The sequence below is a fragment of the Sinohyriopsis cumingii genome, chromosome 13 (genome assembly GCF_028554795.1).
Source record: "Sinohyriopsis cumingii isolate HCF-2022 chromosome 13, ASM2855479v2, whole genome shotgun sequence".
NCBI lineage: Eukaryota > Metazoa > Mollusca > Bivalvia > Unionida > Unionidae > Sinohyriopsis > Sinohyriopsis cumingii.
In genome coordinates, this window is record NC_142973.1 from 57,068,656 (window position 1) to 57,094,551 (window position 25,896).

A 25,896-nucleotide genomic window follows, 5' to 3' on the forward strand; every position below is an offset into this window, starting at 1 on the left:
TGGACAGGCAAACCTAACGATCTGGATGCATTTGGACTGCTAACACTGATACTTACTTTTCACTAAAACATCCTAAACTTGAAAGGTAAGGTAGCTAGACGAGAGAGAGAGAGAGAGAGAGAGAGAGAGAGAGAGAGAGAGAGAGAGAGAGAGAGAGATGAGTATACCTGTATAACCCGAAAGACAGACACACCTATAATCACCCCTGAGATCTATACATTCAGAGGCCTGTACACAATGGTTTCCGTCACACTCGTTCTCTTCAATTTCGCAGGTGTGGCCACTGAATCCAAGTGGACAGGTGCATCTAAATCCATTAATAGCATCTTCGCATCTACCCTAAGATAAAGAGTAGGTAAATTGGCAAGAGATATGAAAATATGGGAAACAAAAATATAGCAATCAAGTACGTGTACAATGTTTTAATCTCTATAAAGACCACGTTTTTCATGTACAAACGAATTAGCGTCTGTTGTGGGTAGAGTTTTTAAGTTTCCATAACATTTAAAATATTAAGACATACAAAAAGCTTCAAGAATTATACACATATGACACACTAGTAATTTCTAGTCACAATTACGTATAAAGATGCAGTTGTAGTAAAATGGAATTTAAGACCCTCCATATATGAAATTTTGCTAAGTCATGGAGCAGCATTGTTTTTGTTACACCTAGAGGATCTTGAGAGAGTTATCTTCCACAATCTGAGGAACTACGATGGACACATGCTGATGGCAGTTACTGGAACGGCCACCATGGTCAGACATCAGTGCCCTACCCACTAAGATGAAAAAATATATGACCTTTTCCTTGGATCAGCTTCAGTTTATAGACAGCTGCCAGTTTCCACCCTGCAGGCTGGCCAAAAAGCCTACCGATCATCCTAAGAAAGACTTCCACATCATCCATAGATATACAACACACGATGTCCCTCTTCTAACTGCCAAGGGTATATATCCGGACGAGTGTTTGGGTTTGGTGAGACTAGTTTGAGGAGTCTAAGCTCGCCCCGTTAAAAAATTCTTGAACACGATTAATCGTACGAGCATATACTCGAAGGAATACAGCACGCTCAGAAAGTTTCGGACGCATTTAGTTTTAAGTCGATGGGGAACTATCACAAAATTTAACTCAAGACAGACATGCTCCTTCTTGCCGATGTATTTGAAGCTTTTCGGGTAACCCCCTTAAAGTCGTATGGCACAGACTATCCTCATTACTTTACCACTCAGTTTATGATATGGGACACCATTCTCAAAACGATATGCGCATAGCTCGAGCTATTGACGAATATCGTTTTCACATCCTTGTTAAGAGATGACCCTACTCGAGAATCACCATTTGCGGATGAGGTACCATCTGCAACGCACGGCGAGGTGGCCGTTCATCCAGCCTGGTAGTGACTTATCGAACTGGTACATGATGGGCTGACCAGGAATTTCGCATCGGTCAGATTTAACGTAAGTATCCAACAACCATATCCTATCGGTGGCGCGGTGAGTCCCACCCTCAAGATCACAAAGCGCATACAAGCATCGAACCATTGCTATCCCGTTGAGAGACTAACACAGCGATTTTCACTGGCACGTCAAATGTGTCCAGAGAGGGGGTATATGACTTCTACTGTTCTTAGAAAAGTAAGATGGGTCACCTCTTCATTCAAAACCTACAGCCCGGCCGGCAGTCGCCGAACCTACTCCACGCTGCACACTGTCACCCATTTTTCAAAAAGCAAACAAAGCTATTGGGCCTACTGCCACAACAGTGGTTGTACCAGGGATCGGTTAAACCGCTCAAAGATGTCTGTACCGGCAGCTTACCTGACCAGGAGCTGAGACACAGCACCCATAAAATCTCACCAGGTTTCGACCTGCAGCAGTTTGTGCCACTTGAGTGGACCCCGCTTGTAGAAGAGAGTCAAAGCGACACAAACTTCAGCAGCCTCCATGTTCGTCAAGGACTCGGCTGCCTTGTATCAGCTGGCGGCGACGATCACCAAAGTCGACGCGTGCTAGCACGTGCCCCTATCACTTATCTCGTACGATAGAACAAAACATAGGCATGTGAACCTCTTTGGTGGTCGAGAAAACTCGGTCAGACAACTTTACTTGGCTCCGGTAGGTAGATTTGCCTATTTATTTAGCCACTCTTTAGCATGTGTTTATCGTAGAGTAAGGGCCATTGACATCTTTTTAGTCGCCGCCTTCAGGTAACTACTGTGGTTGTAGTAAACGGATGCAAGACGGGTCTCCATCGCTCCAGCCTACTGAACCAGTATTCATATTACATAGTGAGCATGCGCCTAAGCCGCTAGCCAATAGCGAACCCCGGATGGATTTTAGTGTAACCTTGTGCTGATATGGCATTTTGTTTCTGTAGGTGTACGCCAGTTCACGCCGGTAGCACAAGGTATCCACAGGGATTATTGGTGCCTCGCTTGACTTATCGATGCTGGCAGTGTCCAGATGGGCCCCAGGCCGACAGTAGTTGCAACTCGGAAGATGCTTTTCCCCGGGATACTTACTCCAGGGAAAGTCTGGTAAGTTCCCGAAGATGGTCCTATGTACCTGTTTCGCTTTTCTCTCCCTTGGCGGTCCCCACAAATGTGGCATTTCTGTGCCCTCAGAGGGTTTGCGAGTAGTTGGCCAGGACAACCACTGTTTCGGCCTATTGCAGACAGGGTGGGAGCATTTTGGAAGATTCTGTAAGCTTTCACTAAATATTGAGGTTGTTAATTTTGCTCTTCACGGGTTATTATAAAGCAGCGGAATCATCGGCTTCTACCACCAGAATGCGATCCGGTTCTGCTGATTGATCATTCTGGCAGTGGTAAGATTCAGTCGTTGTTTAAACTCCTGACGTGGTAGATGAAGTGGGGCCAACTTTACGTGGTCGGTGAAAATGGATCTTTGGCACAAAATGTGATTGAACTGCTTACACGCAACGAATCTTATTCGGTGAAAGAAATATCGTATGGTTGTATACTGATGGACCAATGAAAGTTTACCCCCGCTGATTACCAAGCAAAGGATTTCCCACGACGGTGTTAAAACTCACGTACTGAACCTCGGAGATGAGACGCTACATCCGCCACTGCCTCTTGCACGGCTAATGTATTAGAAGTGTTGACGCAAGAATAATTGTCATGAACGCACCAAGGCGCGAAGTCCGAGTACGGGAGGTGAACTCTCTGCGACTGACATACCAGCTAAAGGAAGTGCTTCCAGCTGTCGCAGTTAAAACGCAGTCCATACAGTCAGAAAACTGTACGTAGGCACGCGGGCGCAGCTTCAGATGAATATATAATCCGCTAAACTCCTTCAATAAGTGACACTGTTACGGTTAGAGAACAATACGTCGACTCCGCTGTCAAAGCACGGTCGCATCCTGAAAAGAGTACGTGAGTAGCCAAGGCGGTTGAAAGCATCAGTGGTCCTCTATATATAAATAAAAATAAAATTACTTCCAGGCCTGGTAACCTCCTCCTCCTCCTCCTACCCAAGACGTGGCGAACAAACCTACATTGACCATTCATCCAATAATCATGGCTCAACGGATTTATATGCTCCCAATTCAGAGTCTTTTTGACTTTCCATTGTCGTCCGAAGCTGCTAAGCCTCATCATTCTTACTCTTGATGGAACCTTAATAAGGCAACTGTTAATGGTCCCTATACTTCCTTTCCCGCGGAAAGCAGGTTGGTGGGTGGGGTGGATTGTGCTATATGCCGTTATTCGATCGTGGTGGGCTGCTTTAGGGCTGTTGGGAATGACTTTAACGTCTCATTTATGCGGTACGATATTCGGGTTATCCAGAGCACAACATTCATACTGAGTTATTATAAAGTAACTTTTATTAGAATGATGCAAACTGCGTCAAGATCTTTGTTTCTCGTCAAGAATAGACTTTTATCGAAACGGCAACGTAGACGATTAAACATGTCCAGCAATCTCTGAAAAGAATGTAAAGAGGCCATTAGACAACGCCGAGAAGCACTGAAAAATTTTAATAATCGCCCAACACCCGAAAATTTAACTAAGTACCGTATTGTTCGGGCCAATGCTCGCCGCACGATTAAACAAAGTAAAAGAACATCATGGAAAAAATATGTTTCAACTCTAAACTCTCGTTCCTCCATAAAGAAAGTTTGGGACACGATCCGCAAAATCAATGGAAATAGGAAATACAATTCCTTTCGACATCTCAAAGTAAACAACAAGAATATCAATTCCAAACATGACATTGTTAACATACTTGCTGATAGCTTCTCAAAAAATTCCTCATCCTCTAATTACTCAGAAGCATTCAGAAGATTAAAAACTCACAAAGAAAAGACACGGTTGAAATTCACATCGAATAACTCAGAAAGTTATAATCAACCGTTTACAATGTATGAGCTGAAGGAATCTCTGAATAAGGCCCACGATACATCCACTGGGCCTGACGAAATACATTACCAGTTTTTGAAACATCTCCCAGAACCTTCATTAACAGCCCTACTAGAAATTTTCAACAATTTATGGATTACTGGTAATGTACCTAAAATCTGGAAAGAGGCAACAGTAATACCAGTTCCCAAACCCGGTAAAGATAGCGCAGATCCTAACAGCTATCGACCAATTGCACTCACAAGCTGTGTGTGCAAAACAATGGAACGATTGATCAATTCTCGGCTTGTCTGGTACTTGGAAACTAATAATTTAATATCTCCTTTCCAAAGTGGCTTTCGATATGGCCGGAGCACCAACGATCATCTGGTTAGACTGGAAACATTTATTCGAGATGCATTTATCAAGAAAGAACACTTAGTAGCGGTTTTCTTTGATTTAGAAAAGGCTTATGACACGACATGGAAGTACGGGATACTAAATGACCTGCACGATCTAGGTCTAAAAGGCCGTCTGCCCTCTTTCATATCCAACTTTCTCTCCGACAGAGAATTCAAAGTACGAGTGGGCTCTACCCTCTCAGATCTGCACGAGCAAGAGATGGGTGTGCCCCAGGGCAGTATTTTATCTGTGACGCTCTTTAACATCAAAATTAATAGCATCACCAAGTGTTTGACTCCTGGTGTGGATTGCTCCTTATACGTTGATGACTTTCTAATATGTTATCGGTCAAAGCACATGCATACAATTGAAAGACAACTGCAGCAAAATATAAACAAAATTCAAAATTGGGCCAATGCAAACGGTTTCAAATTCTCGAAATCAAAAACGGTATGCATGCATTTCTGTCAGTTACGAAGACATCACGATGAACCGAACCTCACGCTGGATGGAACACCTATTCCAGTTGTTGAGGAAACCAAATTTTTAGGTATAATCTTTGACAGAAAACTGACCTTTATTCCACACCTAAAGAACTTAAAAGCTAAATGCTTAAAAGCACTTAATCTACTTAAAGTAGTAGCGCACACTGACTGGGGTGCTGATAGAAAAGTCATCCTAAATTTATACAGAACGTTTATTCGCTCCAAACTAGACTATGGTTGCGTTGTGTATGGTTCAGCCAGAAAATCGTATCTTAAAATGCTTGATCCAATTCATCATCAGGGAATAAGACTGGCTCTGGGAGCATTTAAAACATCCCCGTGTGAAAGCCTTCTAGCTGAGGCGAATGAACCACCGTTATCGCATCGTACAGAAATGCTTTCCGCACAGTATGCTCTGAAATTAAAATCAAACCCTCAGAATCCTGCTTTTTCGGCTGTTTTTCAACCCAAATACAAAACTTTATACGAAAATAAACCAAACGCCATACGTTCCTTTGGCATTAGAATATCATCCAGCCTTGACACTACAAATATAGATCTTTCTAAAATTCAGAAAACATCCATCTCCGAAACACCACCCTGGCTAATTAAACAACCAAAAGTACGTTTTACGCTACACGATGGAAAAAAATCCGAAACAAACCCTTCTATCTTCCACAACTCTTACCATGAACTCCTCACCGAATTTAAAAACTACACCAGAATTTACACTGATGGATCAAAGGATGCGGAAAAGGCTGCTGCAGCCTTTGTTTGTGGAAATCACACAACGCAAGTTCGCTTACCAAATGGAGCATCAATTTTTACAGCCGAAATCAGAGCAATAGACCTTGCTCTGCAACATATAGAAAAGAACCGTATTTCAAACTGTATCATCTTCTCCGACTCGCTATCAGTACTCCAGTCACTACACAATAGAAAACTGGAGAACCCATTATTGAAAAACATACTTGTAAAAAATACCGAGTTGAGTGTCTCCCACAATATAATATACTGTTGGTTACCTAGCCACATTGGTATTAAAGGTAACGAAAAAGCAGATCGCGCTGCTAAAATGGCCCTTTCTCAAGAACCATCTGATTTTAAAATACCATATACTGATTTTAAACCTTGTATCAGAAAGTTCTTACGTCAGAAGTGGCAGGCATCATGGAATGATGCTGTAAATAACAAACTTCATGCAATCAAACCAACTCTAGGAGAATGGACTCCTTCCTACAGAACCATTCGTAGGGAGGAGGTAGTCATTGCAAGAATCCGAATTGGTCATACTTATATCACCCACACCCACATACTAAAAGGTGAAGACCCACCAGAGTGCGTTTCTTGCAATGAACCATTCACTGTCAAGCACTTTATGATAGAGTGCTTTGACCTACAACCTACGCGCGATCGTTATTACGTTGTGCATGACATGAAAGAACTTTTTGATAATATAAACATCACTCGTATTATCGAGTTCTTGAAAGCCGTAAATATTTACTCTAAACTCTGACTTTTATGCCATCACCTTGTGTAGTTTTATGCAATATACATACCGTCCCATTTTAATACCTATTCATCTTTTTTACATCTCCCGTTGATCGGGAAGCTTTATTTTGCACCGTTACCATCTTACCGTTTTTAATTTCAACCATTTGTTCTTTTATATCGCTGGTCGATATAGAACCTTTTATAAGTTTTAAAAGATTATACAAGTAACACTTTGTTTGGCGCTAAATAGCCTAAAAGTGCTGATGCGCCGTTAAAAAACAAACAATCAATCAACCAGCAATCTCTGATCGCGATGTATCCTACTGTTCCTGTTGTAACCCATGAGGAGTTCCCCATTACTACCGGGATGTAGAAGCTCAGCTCAAGGCCGAGATTAAGCAGCGATGCTTCCTCTGAAAAAGGTATGGACGGGCTGTCAAGATTGTGGACGGTATGACGGAGGTGTCTAACCCTATTTCTATATGCGTCGGAATCGCCTCAGTGGGGGTGCTCGCTATTTTGTCGGCTGCCCCTCTCGCTATGCCCCTGGCAGACACATCAGTCGTGTGCGGCCTCTTTTCACTCGCTGAACAGTTTACTCTTCGACGCCTCTGAGTCAAGGTTCAAAGTTATGGTCAGATTAGGATCCTGACAGAGGTAAGCTCAAAACCATAGAAAAGTTAGTCTCGCGAGTCCTCGTAATACCTTTATGTCTATGGATGAGCTTTACGCTGATATTGGACGGGGTTAACAATTATAAGAAACTCAAGAACGACATACTGGCGACTGCCAGAAAAGTCCTGTGTCGTTGTAGCTATCAGCAATTCCAAAAAAGGCGCTCTTGGCCCAGGGTCGATAAGAGGATTGCGCCGACGTTCTAAAAAATTAGGCAAGGGTGCAGCCTAAGCTGTGTCATCTATTTTTATAGCCTACCCGACCTCCCAGAGGTCATTCCGAGTGATCCTCTTGCCTACGAGCCTTAGATGACCAAGCCGACGACCCTTCTGAGCTGGCTAATTTCCTATGAGTTCTCGAGACTATCTACAATTATATCAATTATATATGCTCCATCAATTCGCCTTCCGAGGTGTAAAGAAAAGTTAATTCAGATTAACTATGGATAGAACAGGGATGGTATATCCCCCCCGGTCGTACAAGGCAAAAGCCTTAGGTCCAATCGTGTCGGGTATGATCAATGATTCCTAGATGAGTTAAATAAATGTTCACGGTTACTGAAAATAAGGTCTTGATGGTTTCTAGTGGTTCTATGTGCACCTGAACCTAGTCTTCAAGATAGTCACCTGATTATTCACAATCAAGGTAATGCCTTCATCGATACAGAACTCCACACGGTCTTCTCGTTTACACTACAGGCTGTCCATGATGATATACCACAGACCCCTCGCGTCCCTAACTAATATGTTGGTTATGGATGTCCATCTGATGTTATGCTACGATGACCGTCAGAGACCTGCATAGACCTTAAACGCTAACGAGGTATGGTAAAAACGTTACTGCTCCGTGACATAGCAAAATGTCATGTACGTGGATCTCAAAATCTCACTTTACTTCTGTTAGATGCATTCACCTCACAGACGCTCGGACATGATCTAAATGGAAATCTTTACACAATGGGAGTACAAATTGAAAGTGGGGTACCAAATGTCTGATAAATATGTTCCGGGGGACTCTTTCTTTATGCAGCGTACGTATCACTAATATAGAGAAGGTAATGATATATATTAATGTGTATTACGTTGGACAAGCATAAACTAATGGCTGTGCTTGAAAGGTGAGTAATATACACTCAATCAGCTACTCATATTTGAGTCTTATAATCGCATATCACATAGTTTGGATTAGATCATGTCCACTGGATTCTTAAAATAATTTCGATGATTTATGATATTTTGACAGGACATTTGTTTCTAACTTATTATATGCATGTTTATTTTGTAATTAAATACACTTACCCCATTTAGGCATGGGATGCTCATGCACTCATCTAAATTTATTTCGCATGTAAATCCGAGAAAACCGAGCCGACAGGCGCAATGGAATCCATTAAGACCATCATGACAGCGACCACCGTTTTGACATGGGCTACTGGAGCATTCGTTGACCTCAGCATCGCAGAGCAATCCTGTAAAGAGATCCATAAACACTTGACAACTTACACAACTGCTGTAGAATACGCCAAAACATAACAAGTATAGAAACCAAGAGGAAGGCTTAAATTCGTTGGAATAGCATATACATTTTCTTCACCAAATTAAGTAGTAACCTCTTTTCACCCGCGACAAAAACGCGAATACAAGACTGCAAGTCATATCGCAGGTAGCAGCAGAAAGGGTGAACAGTCTGTTGCTGGAACGTCATTTTTTTTAAAAAAAAGCTTGATACGAAAATGAAACTAAAAGGTCAATAACGTCAAAACGAAGCCTCTAATTTACTTAGAGTTTCTCTATCTGGGTTATTTATTTTATCTCTTTTTGGTCATTTGTGTTTTTCAAAATTTGTAGGTGTGTTCGTTTACCCGCCGAACGTTTCAGTGAGGTCGCACCTTCTCTGCTGCTACAAGTGTGTGAGTAATTGAATCATTAATATATTAATAATGGAATCTTACTCTAGTAGATTAGCTCGAGAAAGATTAGCAGCAATGAAAAATATATTCCTGTTCGTGATGCTCTCAAACCAAAACTGCAGAAACAACAAGAAGCACAAGTTTAATATGCAGACGAAAAAGAACGATTTTTTAAATCTGTTACAAAGGTTATTGAAAGGGTTGCAGAAGCTAACGAAGGTCTTATTCCAGCTGTAAGACAAACTGCTGAACAAACTGAAAAGATAGCAAGAAGAACCAAACAGACAAAAAAGATTTTAAGAGTTCTTCCAGGTGAAAAAGTTGCCGCTTAACCTCCTGGCAAGGAAGGAGAGATACTTGAAGATATTAGTAAAATAAAAAAAGATAATGAACTGAACCTAAAACCTAAAGTAGGAAAGGAAATTGTTGCATTGATTAAAAAATTTTCAGAAAAAGCTGTTGATGAACTGAGAAAAATTAAGAAAAAGCCTGAGTATACTGGTGTAAACGTTGATATTTTTTTAATGGATATATCGCATATATTACAATAAAAACAGGTTAGAGACGATGACGTAAAGTATCATCGATATATTACGGAGATAAATAGACTGCATGCAGAGTCAACAAAAACAACAACCTCATCATCCTAAACCTGAACCTAAAATAAAATACAGCCAGAAGCTGAAGTTGCTCTTAAAGATATATTTACGACTTGGGGTTTTAATGGTATCCTAAATGCAAGAAGGGAACAAGTTTAAGATATTGCTGCAAATTATGAGAATATAAAGAAATATGTAAGACCGAGATATACTGGATCTTGGACAAAAGATAATTGGGTTAGATTTTTATATCTACTCTCCACTGATAAAAATTCTCTGAGCTGATGACTGATTTTCAAAATTTTAAAGATGCCGTAAGAAAAGTAGAACAGCAATTACAAGAAGAAGATGAAAATGTCCTTGCTGGACTGGTGAGAAAACCTGAACCAGAAACCGGAAGTGGATTATGAATTTATCCTGACAGTGTTCTTGCTGATGTTGATCACTTAGAAGTTTTGATCGGACGAAAACGCGCAGGAAATACTTCTTCAGAAATTATTAATGAAATATCTGATATTTGCCGAAGACTATTTACAGGCGGCATCATGGATAATAATGTTTATCATTAATGAAATTGTTGATGATTATCACAGCGATTGCGAATAATTAGATCAGTAGGTTGAGTATTAATAAAATGATTATACACAATGCTCAACATGGACCTGTAATAGTTAGGGTAGTAAACTCACGATTACCAACGTATAAAGCGATTTACTGAGATGAACTTGGTGATGTCGTTATGGGTTTATTTAAGAGAATAACTCCAAAAGCAATACCGATTGCAAAATATTTAGGAATGAAAGATATTGATGCTATTCGCAATAAAGGTATTGGTGCTGTTGGTAATGTTGCCGGTAAAGCATTTTCAGCAGTCAAAGAAAGAATAACTCGATTAGTACGAAGAAAACCACAGCCACCAGTGAAACTGGCCAGCATTGAAATTATGCCTGCAAATATCAGTAAAATAATATATCAAGCTGGAAAAAAATAATTAAAAATAGCAGAGGTGGCTAATATCCCCTAGTCAGAAAAAAGAAAATAATATAACAGCAAGTTTAATAGCAGGAATGGGTCTACCTGTTAAACTATAACACTTATAATAAAATGTTTAAACGTGTATCCGATCCAGCATTTGGTATAGACGCATCGGTTCATAAAGATGAATCTATACGCGATTATCATTATTATCAGCATGGTCGAATTGAATTACAAGTTCAAGATAAATACATATATTTTTTACCCGCTGAAGCATATATTGAAGTAGAAAGTAGAATTTTGCAAGATGATGGTACAAGAGTTGCAATTTGTAATATAGTTGGTTTTGTTAGCAATGGTATTATGGCGTTCTTTGACATCACTACGTACATGATTGACGGAAGAAATATTGAAACAAATCAAAATGACGATGTTGCTACGACAACACTTGGTCTTGCAAGATATTCAGATGATTATACAAGATCAGCCGGCCATTCAATGATGTTTGCTAAAGATACATGTAATCATCCTGAACACACCAGGGACGTTGAGGGTGATGTAAGATCCGCTGAAGGAGCAGCTGATGGACCATCAATTGTATGAATCAATGCAAATTACAACTTAGGCTTTCCTACATTAAGAATAATGTTAAATGATGAAGAAGCTTTTTCACTCGCAATTCCACTATCTCATATATTTGGAGTTTGTGGAAATGTTATAAAAGTTATTTTGGGAGCTAAACATACAATTGTACTTGTAAGAAAAACTACTGGCAACGATGCAATCTGGCGTCCTGCTACTACTCATTATTGTATGGTAAGATTAACAAAACTTTCACTTTGGATGCCAGTAATGACTCCATCAATTACTGAAGTAGAAAAAGTTAATTATTTTTATTAATTCAGGTGGAAAATCATTGTTATCATGGTTAACAATGACCACAGACAGCATTCAAGGTAATGTTTCTGGGTTATTTACATGGCATATAGCATTACAACAAGGAGTTTCTGCACCGATGCATATATTTATCGCTTTACAAAATGCTGATCGACTAGATTCACAAGAACGTAGTCAATGATATTTGACACACGTGCAGTTAGTGAAGTTTTTTTATGGATAAACGGACATCAAGAACCATATGAAGATATATTGTTAAATTTTGACTGAAATCATGTAGCACGTGCATATCATCGTTTAATGACATTTATGGGACGCGATCAAAATATAGATACTGATTTACAAACATCACAGCGGGATTTTAAAACACTGTATCCGATCTATTATTTTTCATTGGAGCATATAGAGTTATTACAATAATCTGTTGTTGATATTCACTTTCTATCTCGTGTCAACCCCATTGGTGCTAATTATAGAGCAGTTGCAGTTATACTCAGCGATAAAGCAATGCTACTTGAAGGCACTGGTGGACGATTGAGAGTTACTGACGCTCTAGTAGAAAACATGTAATTAAATCGATGACGATATTCATAATCTCATATCATCATGCTAGTGTCAGTTTGACCCCTGGTCAGATTAAAAGCTTCAATCAAGTTCAGCAAAGAACTGGGGAAGAAAAATATAACGAAAAACATCAAATCACAGGTGGTCAAAATAAACTATCATTGTCAGAACGTCACTTCAGGCATTTCAATAGCGCCAAACAATCAAAAACAGGCGTTAGACTCAATCTTTCTGCTGGTGCGGTTAAAAACTCAATTAAAACAGGTGGTATATTTCCACTTCTTGCAGATATACCAGCGTTAATAACCGCTGTAGCTCTAACTGTATAAAAAGCAGCTGCACTTGGTGCTGTTGGAACTGCTGATGGGATGACATTAAAGAAAGCAACAGGATAAGGATTTTAAAAAAGGGAAGGGGTCTAAGATTACCAGGAACCCCATATCGATACGGTAAAGGTATGAGGCTTCCATGAATACTTTGCTAATCCATCCAATGTCAAATTTTCATTTACTTGAAAAAATTAAATATAACAACTTTCAGAGGTTTTTTATGCTTGATCAATGACCAGACCAACCAAACAATGTTGGAACAGGTATCATTAATCTTGATAACAGCTCTGGTCCTGGTACTCATTGGGTGTCATACGCAATTGGTGGAATTATTTCTTTTGATTCGTATGGTCTGGCTCCACCAAAAGAATTCATAAGTTACGTAAAATCAATAAAATCTCCAGTCTGGTTTTCAACATTACCAACACAGACAATGACCGATCCGCCAACATGTGGGCGTTAAGCAATTGCTGTGCTCGACGCGATATCTTCATCAACACTGCCACCTCATAAAGTCTTGCACGAGTAAACAAATTGCCGTTCATCGTTTTAAACAGATCTTAAAGTGCGACTAAAGATGAACTTTCTGATATTATGAACCTCTCTGGAGTTGACCAAGATGAAGTTATTTTTCAGGATAAATACGGTGTTTTAAAGACGAGTAATATCAAATGGAGTGACATAGTTCGTAGAGTTCTCAGCGCTACTAAGGATACTATTCCAGTATTTACTGAAGGCGGTAAAATCAAGGACTCAAATATATCAATCGAAACTAATAGAAATGAAGTTGCAAAAAGTGTTGCTAATCGTTTACGATCTACAGGTGATACAATGACAGGTGAACTCAGCATGAATGGATATAAAATAGTTGTTTTGAGACATCAGATATCCGATGAAGATACCGCAACAATACCATATGTAGACAATAACTATAATACAGTAGATGCTAAATTAACCATGCTGCAAGCCGAATATGACGTTCACGTAAATATGTTTTCAAATCTTCGAAGAATTTTTCGACAACCTAATAAAATCGAAGATGATTTCTTTGGAAACCACTTGAATGTTAACGTAAAACTCGTAGATATTAACACAAAACTTGGCGGTATTAAAAGAGCTATAATAAATACTGAAACTATTAGAAAAAAAGAAGAAGATGTAATAAGTGGAATTCCTGATATCGTTAAAATATTTAATCTGATTAAAATTTCCCACAAGCAGATTATGAACGTGGTATACACAGTGTCATCAGGATTCTCAAGATGGTCACAGCAAAATAACACTATCAAACATACTGCAGAAGTCACTGGTATGTATAAGCACTCCGTGTTTAGCGGTGCAAAATTTAGTATATTTACTACGTATCCCTGGCGTCATTCAACCGATAGTTTTTTCTGGAACCGTGTCTAATATGTTAAATAAGGGGGACGAATAAACATTTGTGCTGGAATGATCTGATAAAAATTAACCGCAGCGTTTTACTGGTGGTGTCTGGAATTTGTCGCTGAAACATTTCAACTGATCATTAAAAAAATATAATAAGCCTTCTAATCAATGTTCAGAATTTTAGGTACAATCAAGCACGTGAATGGAAAACAGAACTAAAAAATGTCGTTGACGAATATACAGTAAAAGTGGAAAAAATATCGTAGACGTGTAGTTATCGTTGACATCATTGTTTATTCAGTGTCTGCTGCTATTGCGGGAACCGGTGTATTATTATCAACAATGACAATGGTGGCACCAGCAGTTGTCCCAATTTGTGTTCCAACTTCAACAACGACTGCAGGTATTCTTAATATCATTACAAAAATATATGCAAGTGTACAAATGCAAAATTGCATGATTACATAATAAAATTACACACAGCGGCGGTAGCATATTCCAAATTATCCATGTTAATATCAACAAGTCTTAGTGATGGAAAAATATGAGATTTTGAGTTCACGAAGATGATTAAAATCTACAGGGAAATAATGACTTTGATAGAATCCACGACTGGTTTAGATGATCGGGTTTTAAATAATAATGTCAACTCCACCGACATCGTCCGGCGAGCTACTGCAACAAAATTGTCTTTAACACATGTCCGTCAAAAACTACGATGATATTGGTAAGCTCAACTAATTCAGAATTTAGTATTAATTTTCCGACCCCAATCTAGGTAAAACAAATTGCACTAGCACAATTGCAAGTATATTATAGTTGGCCAAATATTCGATCAAAATCATTTGGTGGATTACAAGGAAATAATTAACTTGTATTTGCAAATAAAAATAAAGCTGATGGAACTCCTGATTGGCATGTTGTTGGAATTCTTACGGGCACTTATCAGACAGAACAAATCAATGATGAATTTCAATGCAGAAACGAATCTATAATTGAAAGAGAATCCAAAATAGCTATAACAGTTCATGAACCGACTTTATCAACTGCGACATAAATATATTCGCAAGATTATGCTGTAGATATATATCAATCGTCGATCCGAAGTGTTCTAGGTAGACAGAAATTCCGCCCATTTATCACGGACCACATAACCAAAATTAAACGATTTTCTTATGAATGAGAGAATACTTATAACAACTCCCGAATATCGAAAAGGACCACCATGGTTGAATGTTGAATCACAGGCAGATGGTGGAACCCCTTATTTTCATATAGCCGGTGGTGAAAGACTTCCTAATTTATCAAGATCCATATATAATTTTGAAAAGGAAAAAAAATATTTCATCGATGAAGATTATTTAAACTCACTTTCCAGTGAAATTAATTCTGAATGTAATCGAGTATATGGCGATCTACGAAATCTAGTTTCTTCTATATCACAACACTACAATTATGATACAAAACGACAGATCATTGAAACAATACAACATCTAAGCCAGGTTATATCAGATTTGTTGTTTGCTAATAGAACAATCACTCAAAAAACATTTTTCCATGGATATATAATATTGGTTTATTATCAAAGAAACGTATTATCATATGAGAAATTATTTCTCAGGCACTATACAAAAAGCAGAATTACCAACTTTTATAATACCAGTGTTTAAAACAAACAAACTAAAAAGATCACTCAGTAATCTTATCAATGAGAACGTCCTAAAAATCGTCGATTCATGGGAGAAAACAGCCACACCTTGAAGTATTCTCAAACAACATAGCAATGATCCATACGGTGGCGGCAGGCATGTTTCACCGGGAATTGTAAATTATAACTTCAACTATTGCAGTTAATCTTGTTTGTGATGCAATCGATGGCAGCTATCAAATAGATCTTGAAAAATCTAGTCAGGCTCAGCAAGGATATATTTTATATACATTTACACCGCAAGTACCTCCTGGATATATGATTGTGCAAGAGCCTATTAATCCTGTTTATCTGCGTTGACATAATTCGATACATTTCAAACATATTGACCAATCCTGACGCTGAACTGATTTACGTCGAGAATCTCTGAATATAAATTTATATGTAAAATCTTAACGATTCATGGGTATATTCAAATTATCGAGAAAAAATATTCTACAATAATAATTTCATAAACAAATATATTTGTAACAGAATTTTATTTATTTCTCAGGTAGAATAAAAGTCAGAGGATAATTAACCACGACATTGCCGTAACTTTCATTTTCATTAATGACGTTAATACTTTCAATTTCGAATTTTTTTATATATATTATTTTCACTTTCGTCATTACTGTCACTTTGCAAATCCCATTTACTTTTTTCATTTTCACGATCTGACAAACATTTTTAACTGCCTCACACGCGTGTTAATAATTGTTTTCATTTCGTATTCGTGAGATAATTCTGATCTAATTCTTTCGATCACGCTTGATTGGAACATAGGTTTTTGGATGAGTTTTATAAATCTGTACTCTGCTGGTAGTGTAAATCTATAATCAAATTTACGTGTTTGCAATTTTTAAAAATATAAAATAAATTTTTCTGGATGAAGATGAATTTTTATGACGTCTTTTAAAAAAACTATTGCAGAAATAGTATCATTCATTTATTCATAATTCATTATATATATATATATATATATATATATATATATATATATATATATATATATATATATATATATATATATATATATATATATATATAATAAAAAATATTTATCTATTTATTGTATTATATATTATTATTAGTATTATTTTTATTAGTATTACTATTATTGTATATTAGATTGTATACAATCTAAGTTCTAAGGAAGACACGATACATAATCTTAATTATAGTAGCATATTTACAGCATTTTTTTAAGCTATTTACAGCACTATATACAATCTTAGCTCCAAGGAGAGCACATGATTAACTTAATTCTGTGGACGGCATAATGCATATGATCTAATGCTTAGCACGGCACATCATATATAATGGGCCTTCTCTACGTTCAACAGATCTTTGCACACACACCCATAATCAACCCCGTGAGAGTTCAAAAGAGCACCCACCACGTGGTGAAATGGTGGGGAAGGTGTATTTTTCTGTTGAAGTTTGAGCTTTTGCGTGGACCCCCACTTATTTTAAAAATTGCCAAATATCGCCACCGCTGACAGTTGTCCGCCATGAGATTTGATCGCCGGACCTCGAGTATAAGACTCCAATACTCTAGCATTACGCTACGTTCTAATCTTGTTATTATATGTTTCAGAAATTATTATAAAGAAAGCTATACTGGATTGCTACAGATGATTATTATACAGTACTGAGTAAAATTATAGCGTAGATTTATTTCTGATTTTAAATACACTGTATAAAATAATCGCACATTATATTTCTGCACTGACGATGGGTGTGGCTTGTTTACTGATTGTGTTCTTTTTTTTTTATTATCGCTGATAAAATCTAGATGCAGCAAGAAACCTGACAAATTCAGAAAAATAAAGATAATGTTTCTTAGAAAATCAAGCTGAAGAACATTATTGGTCAATAAATAAAAAATGTTTGTAAGATTAAAGACTTTACCTTTATCTAACAGATTTATTCCCCTTGAGACTGTCAAGGATTATATCATCGACGAAGTCATAAAAATATTAAACTACTCTGTCTTACGATAGAGTTAAACCTTTAAATTATGATACCTTTGTTTGAATTTCTTTGATAATACCGATTTGGTTATATTATTTGGAACACGATGAGGAAAATAATAATTTATTAATAAGTGAATATTATCCTAAAATACAGGCAAGGTTACTCTTTAATCGCTCCTTCTTTTACCTGACAGATTTATCTCTCTTCATCCGTCTGTATCTAATATAACCGGGGGATACTGAAATATAATTGTTTGTTTATATATCTTTGAAAACGCCAATCTGGTAGTATTATTTGCGACACGTTATACTGAAGGTATGCAAATATCAAAATATTTGCCAGCTACATTCACTGATTGAAATATTATTTCTTCACCAGTCTCCAAGTTCAGAGATTTAACATCCCTGGGAAATTTATGACATTTCCAAGTATTTTAAAATTTTCAATTCTTGCTTTATTTACAGCTCGTAAATTAATTAAATTATTTTTGGATAAGAATCAATATGATCGATCACAAGACCTTCTTCTATTACTCCGTGAAAAGACTCGTAAATAAATTTATGACAATGATTAATTTTTCTTCCCAACACAAAACATGAGATAACCAGCATTAGTGTCAAAACCGACTGTTATTTTTAGTCGACAATTCCTGATGATACCATCATGAGATGCTTCATAATTTTATATATATATATATATATATATATATATATATATATATATATATATATATATATATATATATATATATATATAATGTATGTATGTGTGTCTTAATTGTACTATGAACGAATTGACAAAGATTAAAATTATGCCTTCTGAAGATAAATTTAATCATGACAGAATATCCCCTGAGTTACCGATGCGAGGTCTGGTTGATCCGATGAATAGATGTTTGGTTGATGCTATTCATGACACCAAAAAAGAATTTAGTAAAGATGGTGTATCTCATGTGTGGTCGACGTTTAAAATCATACGTAACACCGATGGTGTCGACGATGTCAGCAATGCTACTATGAACGAAAAACGAGCAGCCACGATTATTATTTATCTCGACAATCAAATATATTTTTTTTTAGAGAAAAGTTTATTGTATTAGCAGAAGCAAGCAATCATACTTGGATTATCAGTGAAAAACGTGACCCTGTCCTTCATAATGAAAAAAATACTGTGTTATGTAAAACTTCTAAACCAGGGATGTTGACTGGTATTGACAAACCGTATTATGAAAGAGCGTATCATGTAACCGCGGTTATTTATCGAATGTATCATATAAATGATAAACCCAGCGTTAATAATCTAAAACCTACGAAATTTTCAAAAATAAATTGTGTAGCCGAAAGAGTAACGGAACATTTCACAAACGCGATACATGGAAACGGTTTAACGAATAAAAGACCTAAATTAATAAACGAGTGAGGAGAAATAGGTAAAGATACCGGAGCATCTGTCAAGGACGTCGCTGAATTAGGAAAGAAATTAAAATTTTTGATGGGGCCCCGAGTGGCCGAGTGGTCTAAAGCGCTCTCCGTTACGGATCACTGCCATCTCACCTCTGTCTGCGTAGGTTCGAGTCTCGGATTCGGCCAATGTGGGTATGTGACAAAGCTTGCCAGTAGCTTCTCGTGGGTCGGTGGTTCTTTCCGTGGTTTTCCCGGGTTCTTCCTCCACTATTAATACTGGCCGCCATGTATAGCCTGTCGTGTGCTGAAAAATGGCGTTAAACCCTACAACAACAACAAAATTCCTGATAATAGTAAAAACAATAACCTGAGAGATTTTATACGAATCGAAGTATAAATCTAAGGGAGCGTCGATTAAAATTATTGAAAATAATGCGCGTGCATGGACAATTGCAGTAACATTTCCGAGAAATTGAGCTGTTAAATTTTACCAAGGAGATATATTTGATTTATAAACAAAATAAGTAAGAATGATCCTGTATCCGTGTGACTGTTTCAATTTTCCGATAATGGCAACTATGATCAGTTTGCACAACCTAATGGAGATATTTATCGTACAGAATCTCTCTATGAAGAATCGTGCGTTGAAATATACCATTGACGATGGTGAACAATTACTGGGTAATTGTTTTACCGTTCCTTCATGTGCTGCTCATTTTGCTAATGAGAAAAATTCGTGGAAACCAACACGATTGGATTTTCTTGAAGAAATACAACGCAGTTGTGTCGAATCCGGATTCGGTGGATTATGGAAGGCTTAATACGATTATAGAAATGTTATTTCAGTTGATATGGTTGCATGTTATCCGGGAAGTTTTCTCGGAATGGGAGAGTGTTCTAAGAACTTGAGAGATTTGGACATCCCACACACGAGATGACCGGAGTATCGATAAATGGACCATTACCGGATTTTGACCTGACTGGATTCGCTTGTATCGAGTCATTTAAGTTTGCTGAAAATCTTCATCTGATTTGTTATGTCTGGTGTGGCAAACATTTTTCAGAAACAAATGTGGGCACCAATAGTTTTATTACGGTATATGCTCGATGTAAAAATACTATTATCGTCGATTGTAAGTGAAGCAATTATATCGTATCGTCCCCATAAAGAAGTGTGGTTATCATAACAAAAGAAATATTCAATGATGAAAATCCTGATATAACTGATTTTGAGAATAAAATCACGAAAGATCTTCGCAGAAAAATATTCGGTAAATTCACCCAAGGAGGATCATATGATCATAAACGACATTGTACAAGATTGATTAAAGATGATGCTGAACTCGATTTTATAATTGCCTGATACAACCAATAGAAATACGTTTATAAGTCGAGAAACAGTTTTCTTGCAAAATTGAACTAAATTAGAGATACACTTGTGAGTCATATTGATAGCGAGTCACCGCAGTTTACTCATTTAAGATCTTCAATGCTCGCTTACGTTTCGATAAATATATTATCAATGATAAATAGTGTTTCTGAGTTTGCTGTCAGAGTCGCTACGGATTCATTTTATATCAACAAGAACACAGGAATGCTAGAACAACTACATAGCGGCACTTATGCATCATGGGGTGAATGGAGAATAAAATAAGAAAATATACTCAATTATTCTGAATCCGCTGACGTTGAAATTAAGAGTATTTATTGCCCAAAATATCAAATATCAAAATTATCATCTGTACCATCGGTATTTGATCCTGTAGCTAGACATAAAACAGTTTACCTTAATGGGTCTGGAGGTTCTGCTAAAACAACTCGTGTGATCGAATTATTCTTGAACAGTAGTTCAGAAATAGTTGTATTAACACCTACACACAGACTCGCAAGATAAATGAAAGAAAGAAATATTAAATCATGCATTTATCATACATTCTTTCGACGGAAGGTAAATAAATGGACTCCTGAGCGAATGGAAGAGAAATATATTCCAAAAATTATTGTTTGGGATGAAATATGCACCGTTTCATTAGAAACATTAAAAATATTTCTTGATTGGTTATTGACAAAACATACTGCTATAATAATGGGTGGCGATCATGGTCAAACACCGCCTTTTGTTGGATTGTCTCCACATAAATGGCTGAAGAATTTTGTAGATTTTTATGAAGAAATAACTAATGATCATACAGCACTTGATTCAGTATTAAGAGAGTTCAAGAAATTATTCAGACTAGAACCGAATAAAATTGAATGTGAAATAATGCGAGAAATAATTTCAGAAACTCCTATTAATAATTTCTGAAATTTATGGAGACCAAATGATTTGATAGTTGCAAGTAGAAAGATAATTCTTCCCGTACCATTGTGTTATCGACCAGCAGATACGCAACGACAGAATATCGACTTTGATATACCTGGATCGTCAGAGAAACAGAATCTTGTATTAAATGATATTGTCTTAGTTCATGTCATTGTTGTTGAGAGCGCGTTAACTCCTGACGCAGTCAGGGACATACTCCATGGATGCTATGGACGCAATGACGATTCATTCATCACAAGGATTCACCATCTCAGATACAAAAGTTTGGATCGTCGATGAGCATATCGAATGGTCAAACTTAGTTTATCTCGCAATATCTCGAGTCAGAAGAATATCTCAGCTGCGGAGAATTTTTATAGACTTCACAGAAAATAATAATCAGATTCAGGAAACCATTGCTGGCAATGGTGATGATATAGTAAGAAAAAGTTTAGTTATAAACAGTGTGACAAAACATAAAATAAACACGACTTTGATATCGATGCTGAATTTATCATGACATTAAAACAACAACAGAATAATCATTGCACGAGCTGTAACACAGTAATGTTATGGCAATATTAAAAAAATAATCCATGACAATTTACCGTAAACAGAATTAATAGTAGTCTTGGTCATACACGCGAAAATGTGATGCTGACCTGTCTTGAGTGTAATCGACGTAAGGGTGCTGGCACCCTGGCGCTAGTTTACAAAAGTGAATGCGGTGGTAATTGTGTGTCTTCAGGAATTACTTGTAATTGTTCACGTACAAATCCACGTTGAGGAGCAGTTGACTCTAATATGAAGAGTGCATGTCTACCCGTGGATCTTACTCCAAATACGATCAGTCACTCTTTTGTTTACCGCCTTCAAGTTCACTAGGTTCATGTAAATATCTTACAGTATCATTACCTAATAATGGTAATTTTTGAAAATTCATGTCGTTGTATTGGTATATGTTTTTTTGTAATTGCATTAATATGTTTCATGACAGTTGTTCGAGTAATTTCATTTCTTTAACGCATTTATAATAATTGTTAATCTTGGAACCCATTCGCGAGATCTCATATCTTTCTGAATTGTTTCCTTTGCATATTGATATCCAAATATCCGCTCAGCAAGTGTTCGATTAAGTCGTTCAACAATTGCCTGATCACGATGTATTGCAGTATGTCCTCATCTGATTCTGACGTTATGTTTTTTCATCAACCTGCAATAGTTGTGGTCATCGTAACGTTACTCGTTATAAATTCGTTCAAAAGCAGAAGAAAATCCAGTTGCTGTTTTAGTTGATAACCGCTCTGATTCCATATATCTACTTGTAACGTCAACGACAGTTAACGCGTATTTGTACGTTAATTGACGTGTTCCAATTTTAATAGTATCATGTGGTAAAAACAAAATATCTGCTTGACAAACTTCATTAGGAGTGCTGACATCAAAATGTGCATGTGGAATTTTTTTAGGTGGTGGTAGTTAAATTTGCCATATTGCCTGTCGTGCTAACCAATTTGCAGCAACAGAACGTGCAACATTTGCTGCATCACCGAGTTTACTAATCGATGCTCTACCTTTCCAATATCCTCTTGGGCTATAATAAATCGATTTCATTATTTTATAATAATCGGTTAATTAATTACCGTCTCCTAATGTTAGTTTACCTCTCATCGCAAATCTTACCAACCAATTAGCTAATGATTCTCTGAAAGATTTCATTTTTTTAATGGAATTTAACGAATGAATCAACTTCACATCTGCAATATGTCGTTGTTATAAATCTTTACTTTTATAAGCTACACCATGAACGTGACATGCTTGATCCATTGCATTTACTGGATACTCTCCAGTTCTTGGTTGATCTTGCTCGTCAAGTCGGATATCAAGTCGGGTTCCAGGACCACAATAGTTATATCCCGGAAGATGTTTCTCTGCTGGGTATTTAGCCCATGGAGTTCGTGGTAATTTTCCTAATGAAGTAGCGATATCACCACCGATTTTCCTTGACTTGTCAAGGGAGATAAATTTATATTTACTTGTACCACATTTTACACATGTACCTGTAAGTGCACGCTTTTTATTTTTTGTTATTATAGTTGTTAATCCACTTGTGGATGTGGATGCTCTACATCGAACACAATATAGATCCATCTTATTTATTATATTTGTACAACAATGGATATCAATGATTTCTCAGAGACACGAAAACAAGAGCCGGTCAAACATATTTCAGCATTACCAAATTCCATCAGAATGATAATGATAAGTCCATCTGGGTCTGGTAAAACGCAATTATTACTTAATTTGATAATGAGATGGCTTAAGTGGGATAAGTTGTATTTAGTATCTCCGTCAGTTGATGATCAGAGATGTTACGATGTATTTAAAGATTTTAATGCAAATGCAAAATTGTTGGACGAAGATGGTAATGATATTATTAATTTTATCACCGACATTGATGAAGTCCATTCTGTAGATGACCTCAATGGATTTATTAATAATTTAGTAGTATATGACGTCGTAATGCTGGAAAAACAATCCAATCCAGCTAGAATATTTTCTTGAGCAGAAATAAAAATACTGATGTGATTTATGTTACTGAGCGATATACACAATTACATAAAGTCATCAGAGATAACTGTAAAATTTTAGTTGCGTTTAATGGATATGATACACATTCTCTGCGAAATATTCATCAGACTTGGTGTGGTGGGGATATGGACATGATTAAGTTCAAAAACTCTTTTTCAAAAGCACAATCTGCTCCACACGGATTTATAATGATACATTTACATGATCAGCTATCGGTCTTGATAAAATATTTGGTTGAGATTTTGATTTAATTACTCACACATTTGTAGCAGCACAGAGGGTGCGATCTCATTGAAACGTCCGGCGGGTAAACGAACGCACCTACAAATTTTGAAAAACACAAACGACAAAAAAAATATAAAAAAAAAATAAACTAACCCAGTTAAAGAAACTCTCGATAAGTTAGAGGTTTGACGTTATTGACCTTTTAGTTTCATTTTTCGTAGAAAGCTTTATTTTTCAAAAATGACTTTCCAACGAAAGGTTCGTTCACCCTTTCTTCTGCTTAGGTACTTAGGTTAAAAAAGAAAATAAGTCCGCATCAAAATCTGTTTGCTTCGTTCCCTTATATTGTTCTTTTTTTATTGCTTTTAAGATCGGAGGAAAGGTATAGTCAAATCGCATGCGCTGAATCTCATCATGTGATGACGCCATATTTGTGCATGTGATGTAGTTCTTAAAAGCGCGGTGCTCTATTTTTTTGTTTTTCGGTCAAAATATATGAATAATGTTTCTACATTTAAATATTAAATGTTTAGTAATTCCCAATTCTTAAACCAAGGCAAGAGTTCAACATAACCTGAATCTCATTTGAAACCGAAAAGAACTTAACAATGTACTTACCAGTCCGACCAGGTGGGCACTTGCAATTGTAGTAATTGACGCCATCTATACACGTGGCTCCATAGTAACAGCGGTGACCCAGACAGTCGTCAATGTTGGTGAGGCAATCATCGCCTCTCCACCCTGTATCATTTTTTTAAAAAAAATCGCTTAAATTGATACACTGATACATTTTAGGAATAAGCACTTTTCTCAACTACATAAACATCATTTGGTTAACGGTGGGACACAAACGCTTTACTAGTATAGATTTCAAAGCTGTAGTGTCTTGTCGACTACTAGGCATGTAATGTTTATTGAAGACATTTGACAGAAAAATAGTATCAATATCACATTGCACAATCATTCATATACGTTAGAAATGAAAGTCAAAGGTTAGGAAATAAAAGGATACGTTTTCTTTTCTGTAATAAAGTTTTCTAATTCGATACAAGAATTCATGGGATCCGACACGATTTCTCAACGAAGCAGGAACGTTAACTTTATATAGTGAAAAAAGTACATACTAATATTAATAGGGCATGTCCTTTTAAAGGTTTAAATTTAATCATGGTTTTTAGCTCGAAGTACAAAAGAGCAATGCTATAACCCCGGCGTCGTTGGCGTCAGTGGATGAAAGGTTAAAGTTTGCATTTATGGGTTTCTCTACTGTTGACATCCAGGGTAAAGTCTGTGTTTGAGGTTTTGATCGTTGCTTGAAGGAAGAAACTATGCCATTTTGTTTCAGTTATATGTGTTATTTTATTTAATTCCATTTTAAACCCAAATTTAGTGGTATTATGACAAACATGTTGCAGTTAAAGTTTCGTTTAAATAGCAGCTTAAAGTTCTATCAAATGTTTTGGTTATATACCTTCGCCGCCTCAGATCATAAATATCATTGTTATTTCTCAGTATTTGTAAACATTTCTGGTCCTTTTCGTTAGCTTTTAAACAACCTGCGCTTATTTTGTTTATTAAAAATAAAAATAAAAACTATACAAAATGAAATTTTTCTTTCTATTTTGT

The 25,896-nt window shown here is 36.8% G+C and overlaps 1 protein-coding gene across 1 annotated transcript in view; it reads right to left on the minus strand.

The window, feature by feature from the left end:
* The window catches only part of LOC149785633 (uncharacterized), a 59,754-nt gene that overhangs the window by 13,331 nt on the left and 20,527 nt on the right, over positions 1 to 25,896 (minus strand). The window contains exons 6-8 of the mRNA XM_089979450.1: positions 24,889 to 25,011; positions 8,721 to 8,890; positions 168 to 339 (exon numbers count right to left, since the gene is read on the minus strand). Of these exons, the coding sequence (XP_089835576.1) occupies positions 168 to 339; positions 8,721 to 8,890; positions 24,889 to 25,011 (465 nt within the window). The remainder of the gene's footprint in view (positions 1 to 167; positions 340 to 8,720; positions 8,891 to 24,888; positions 25,012 to 25,896) is intronic.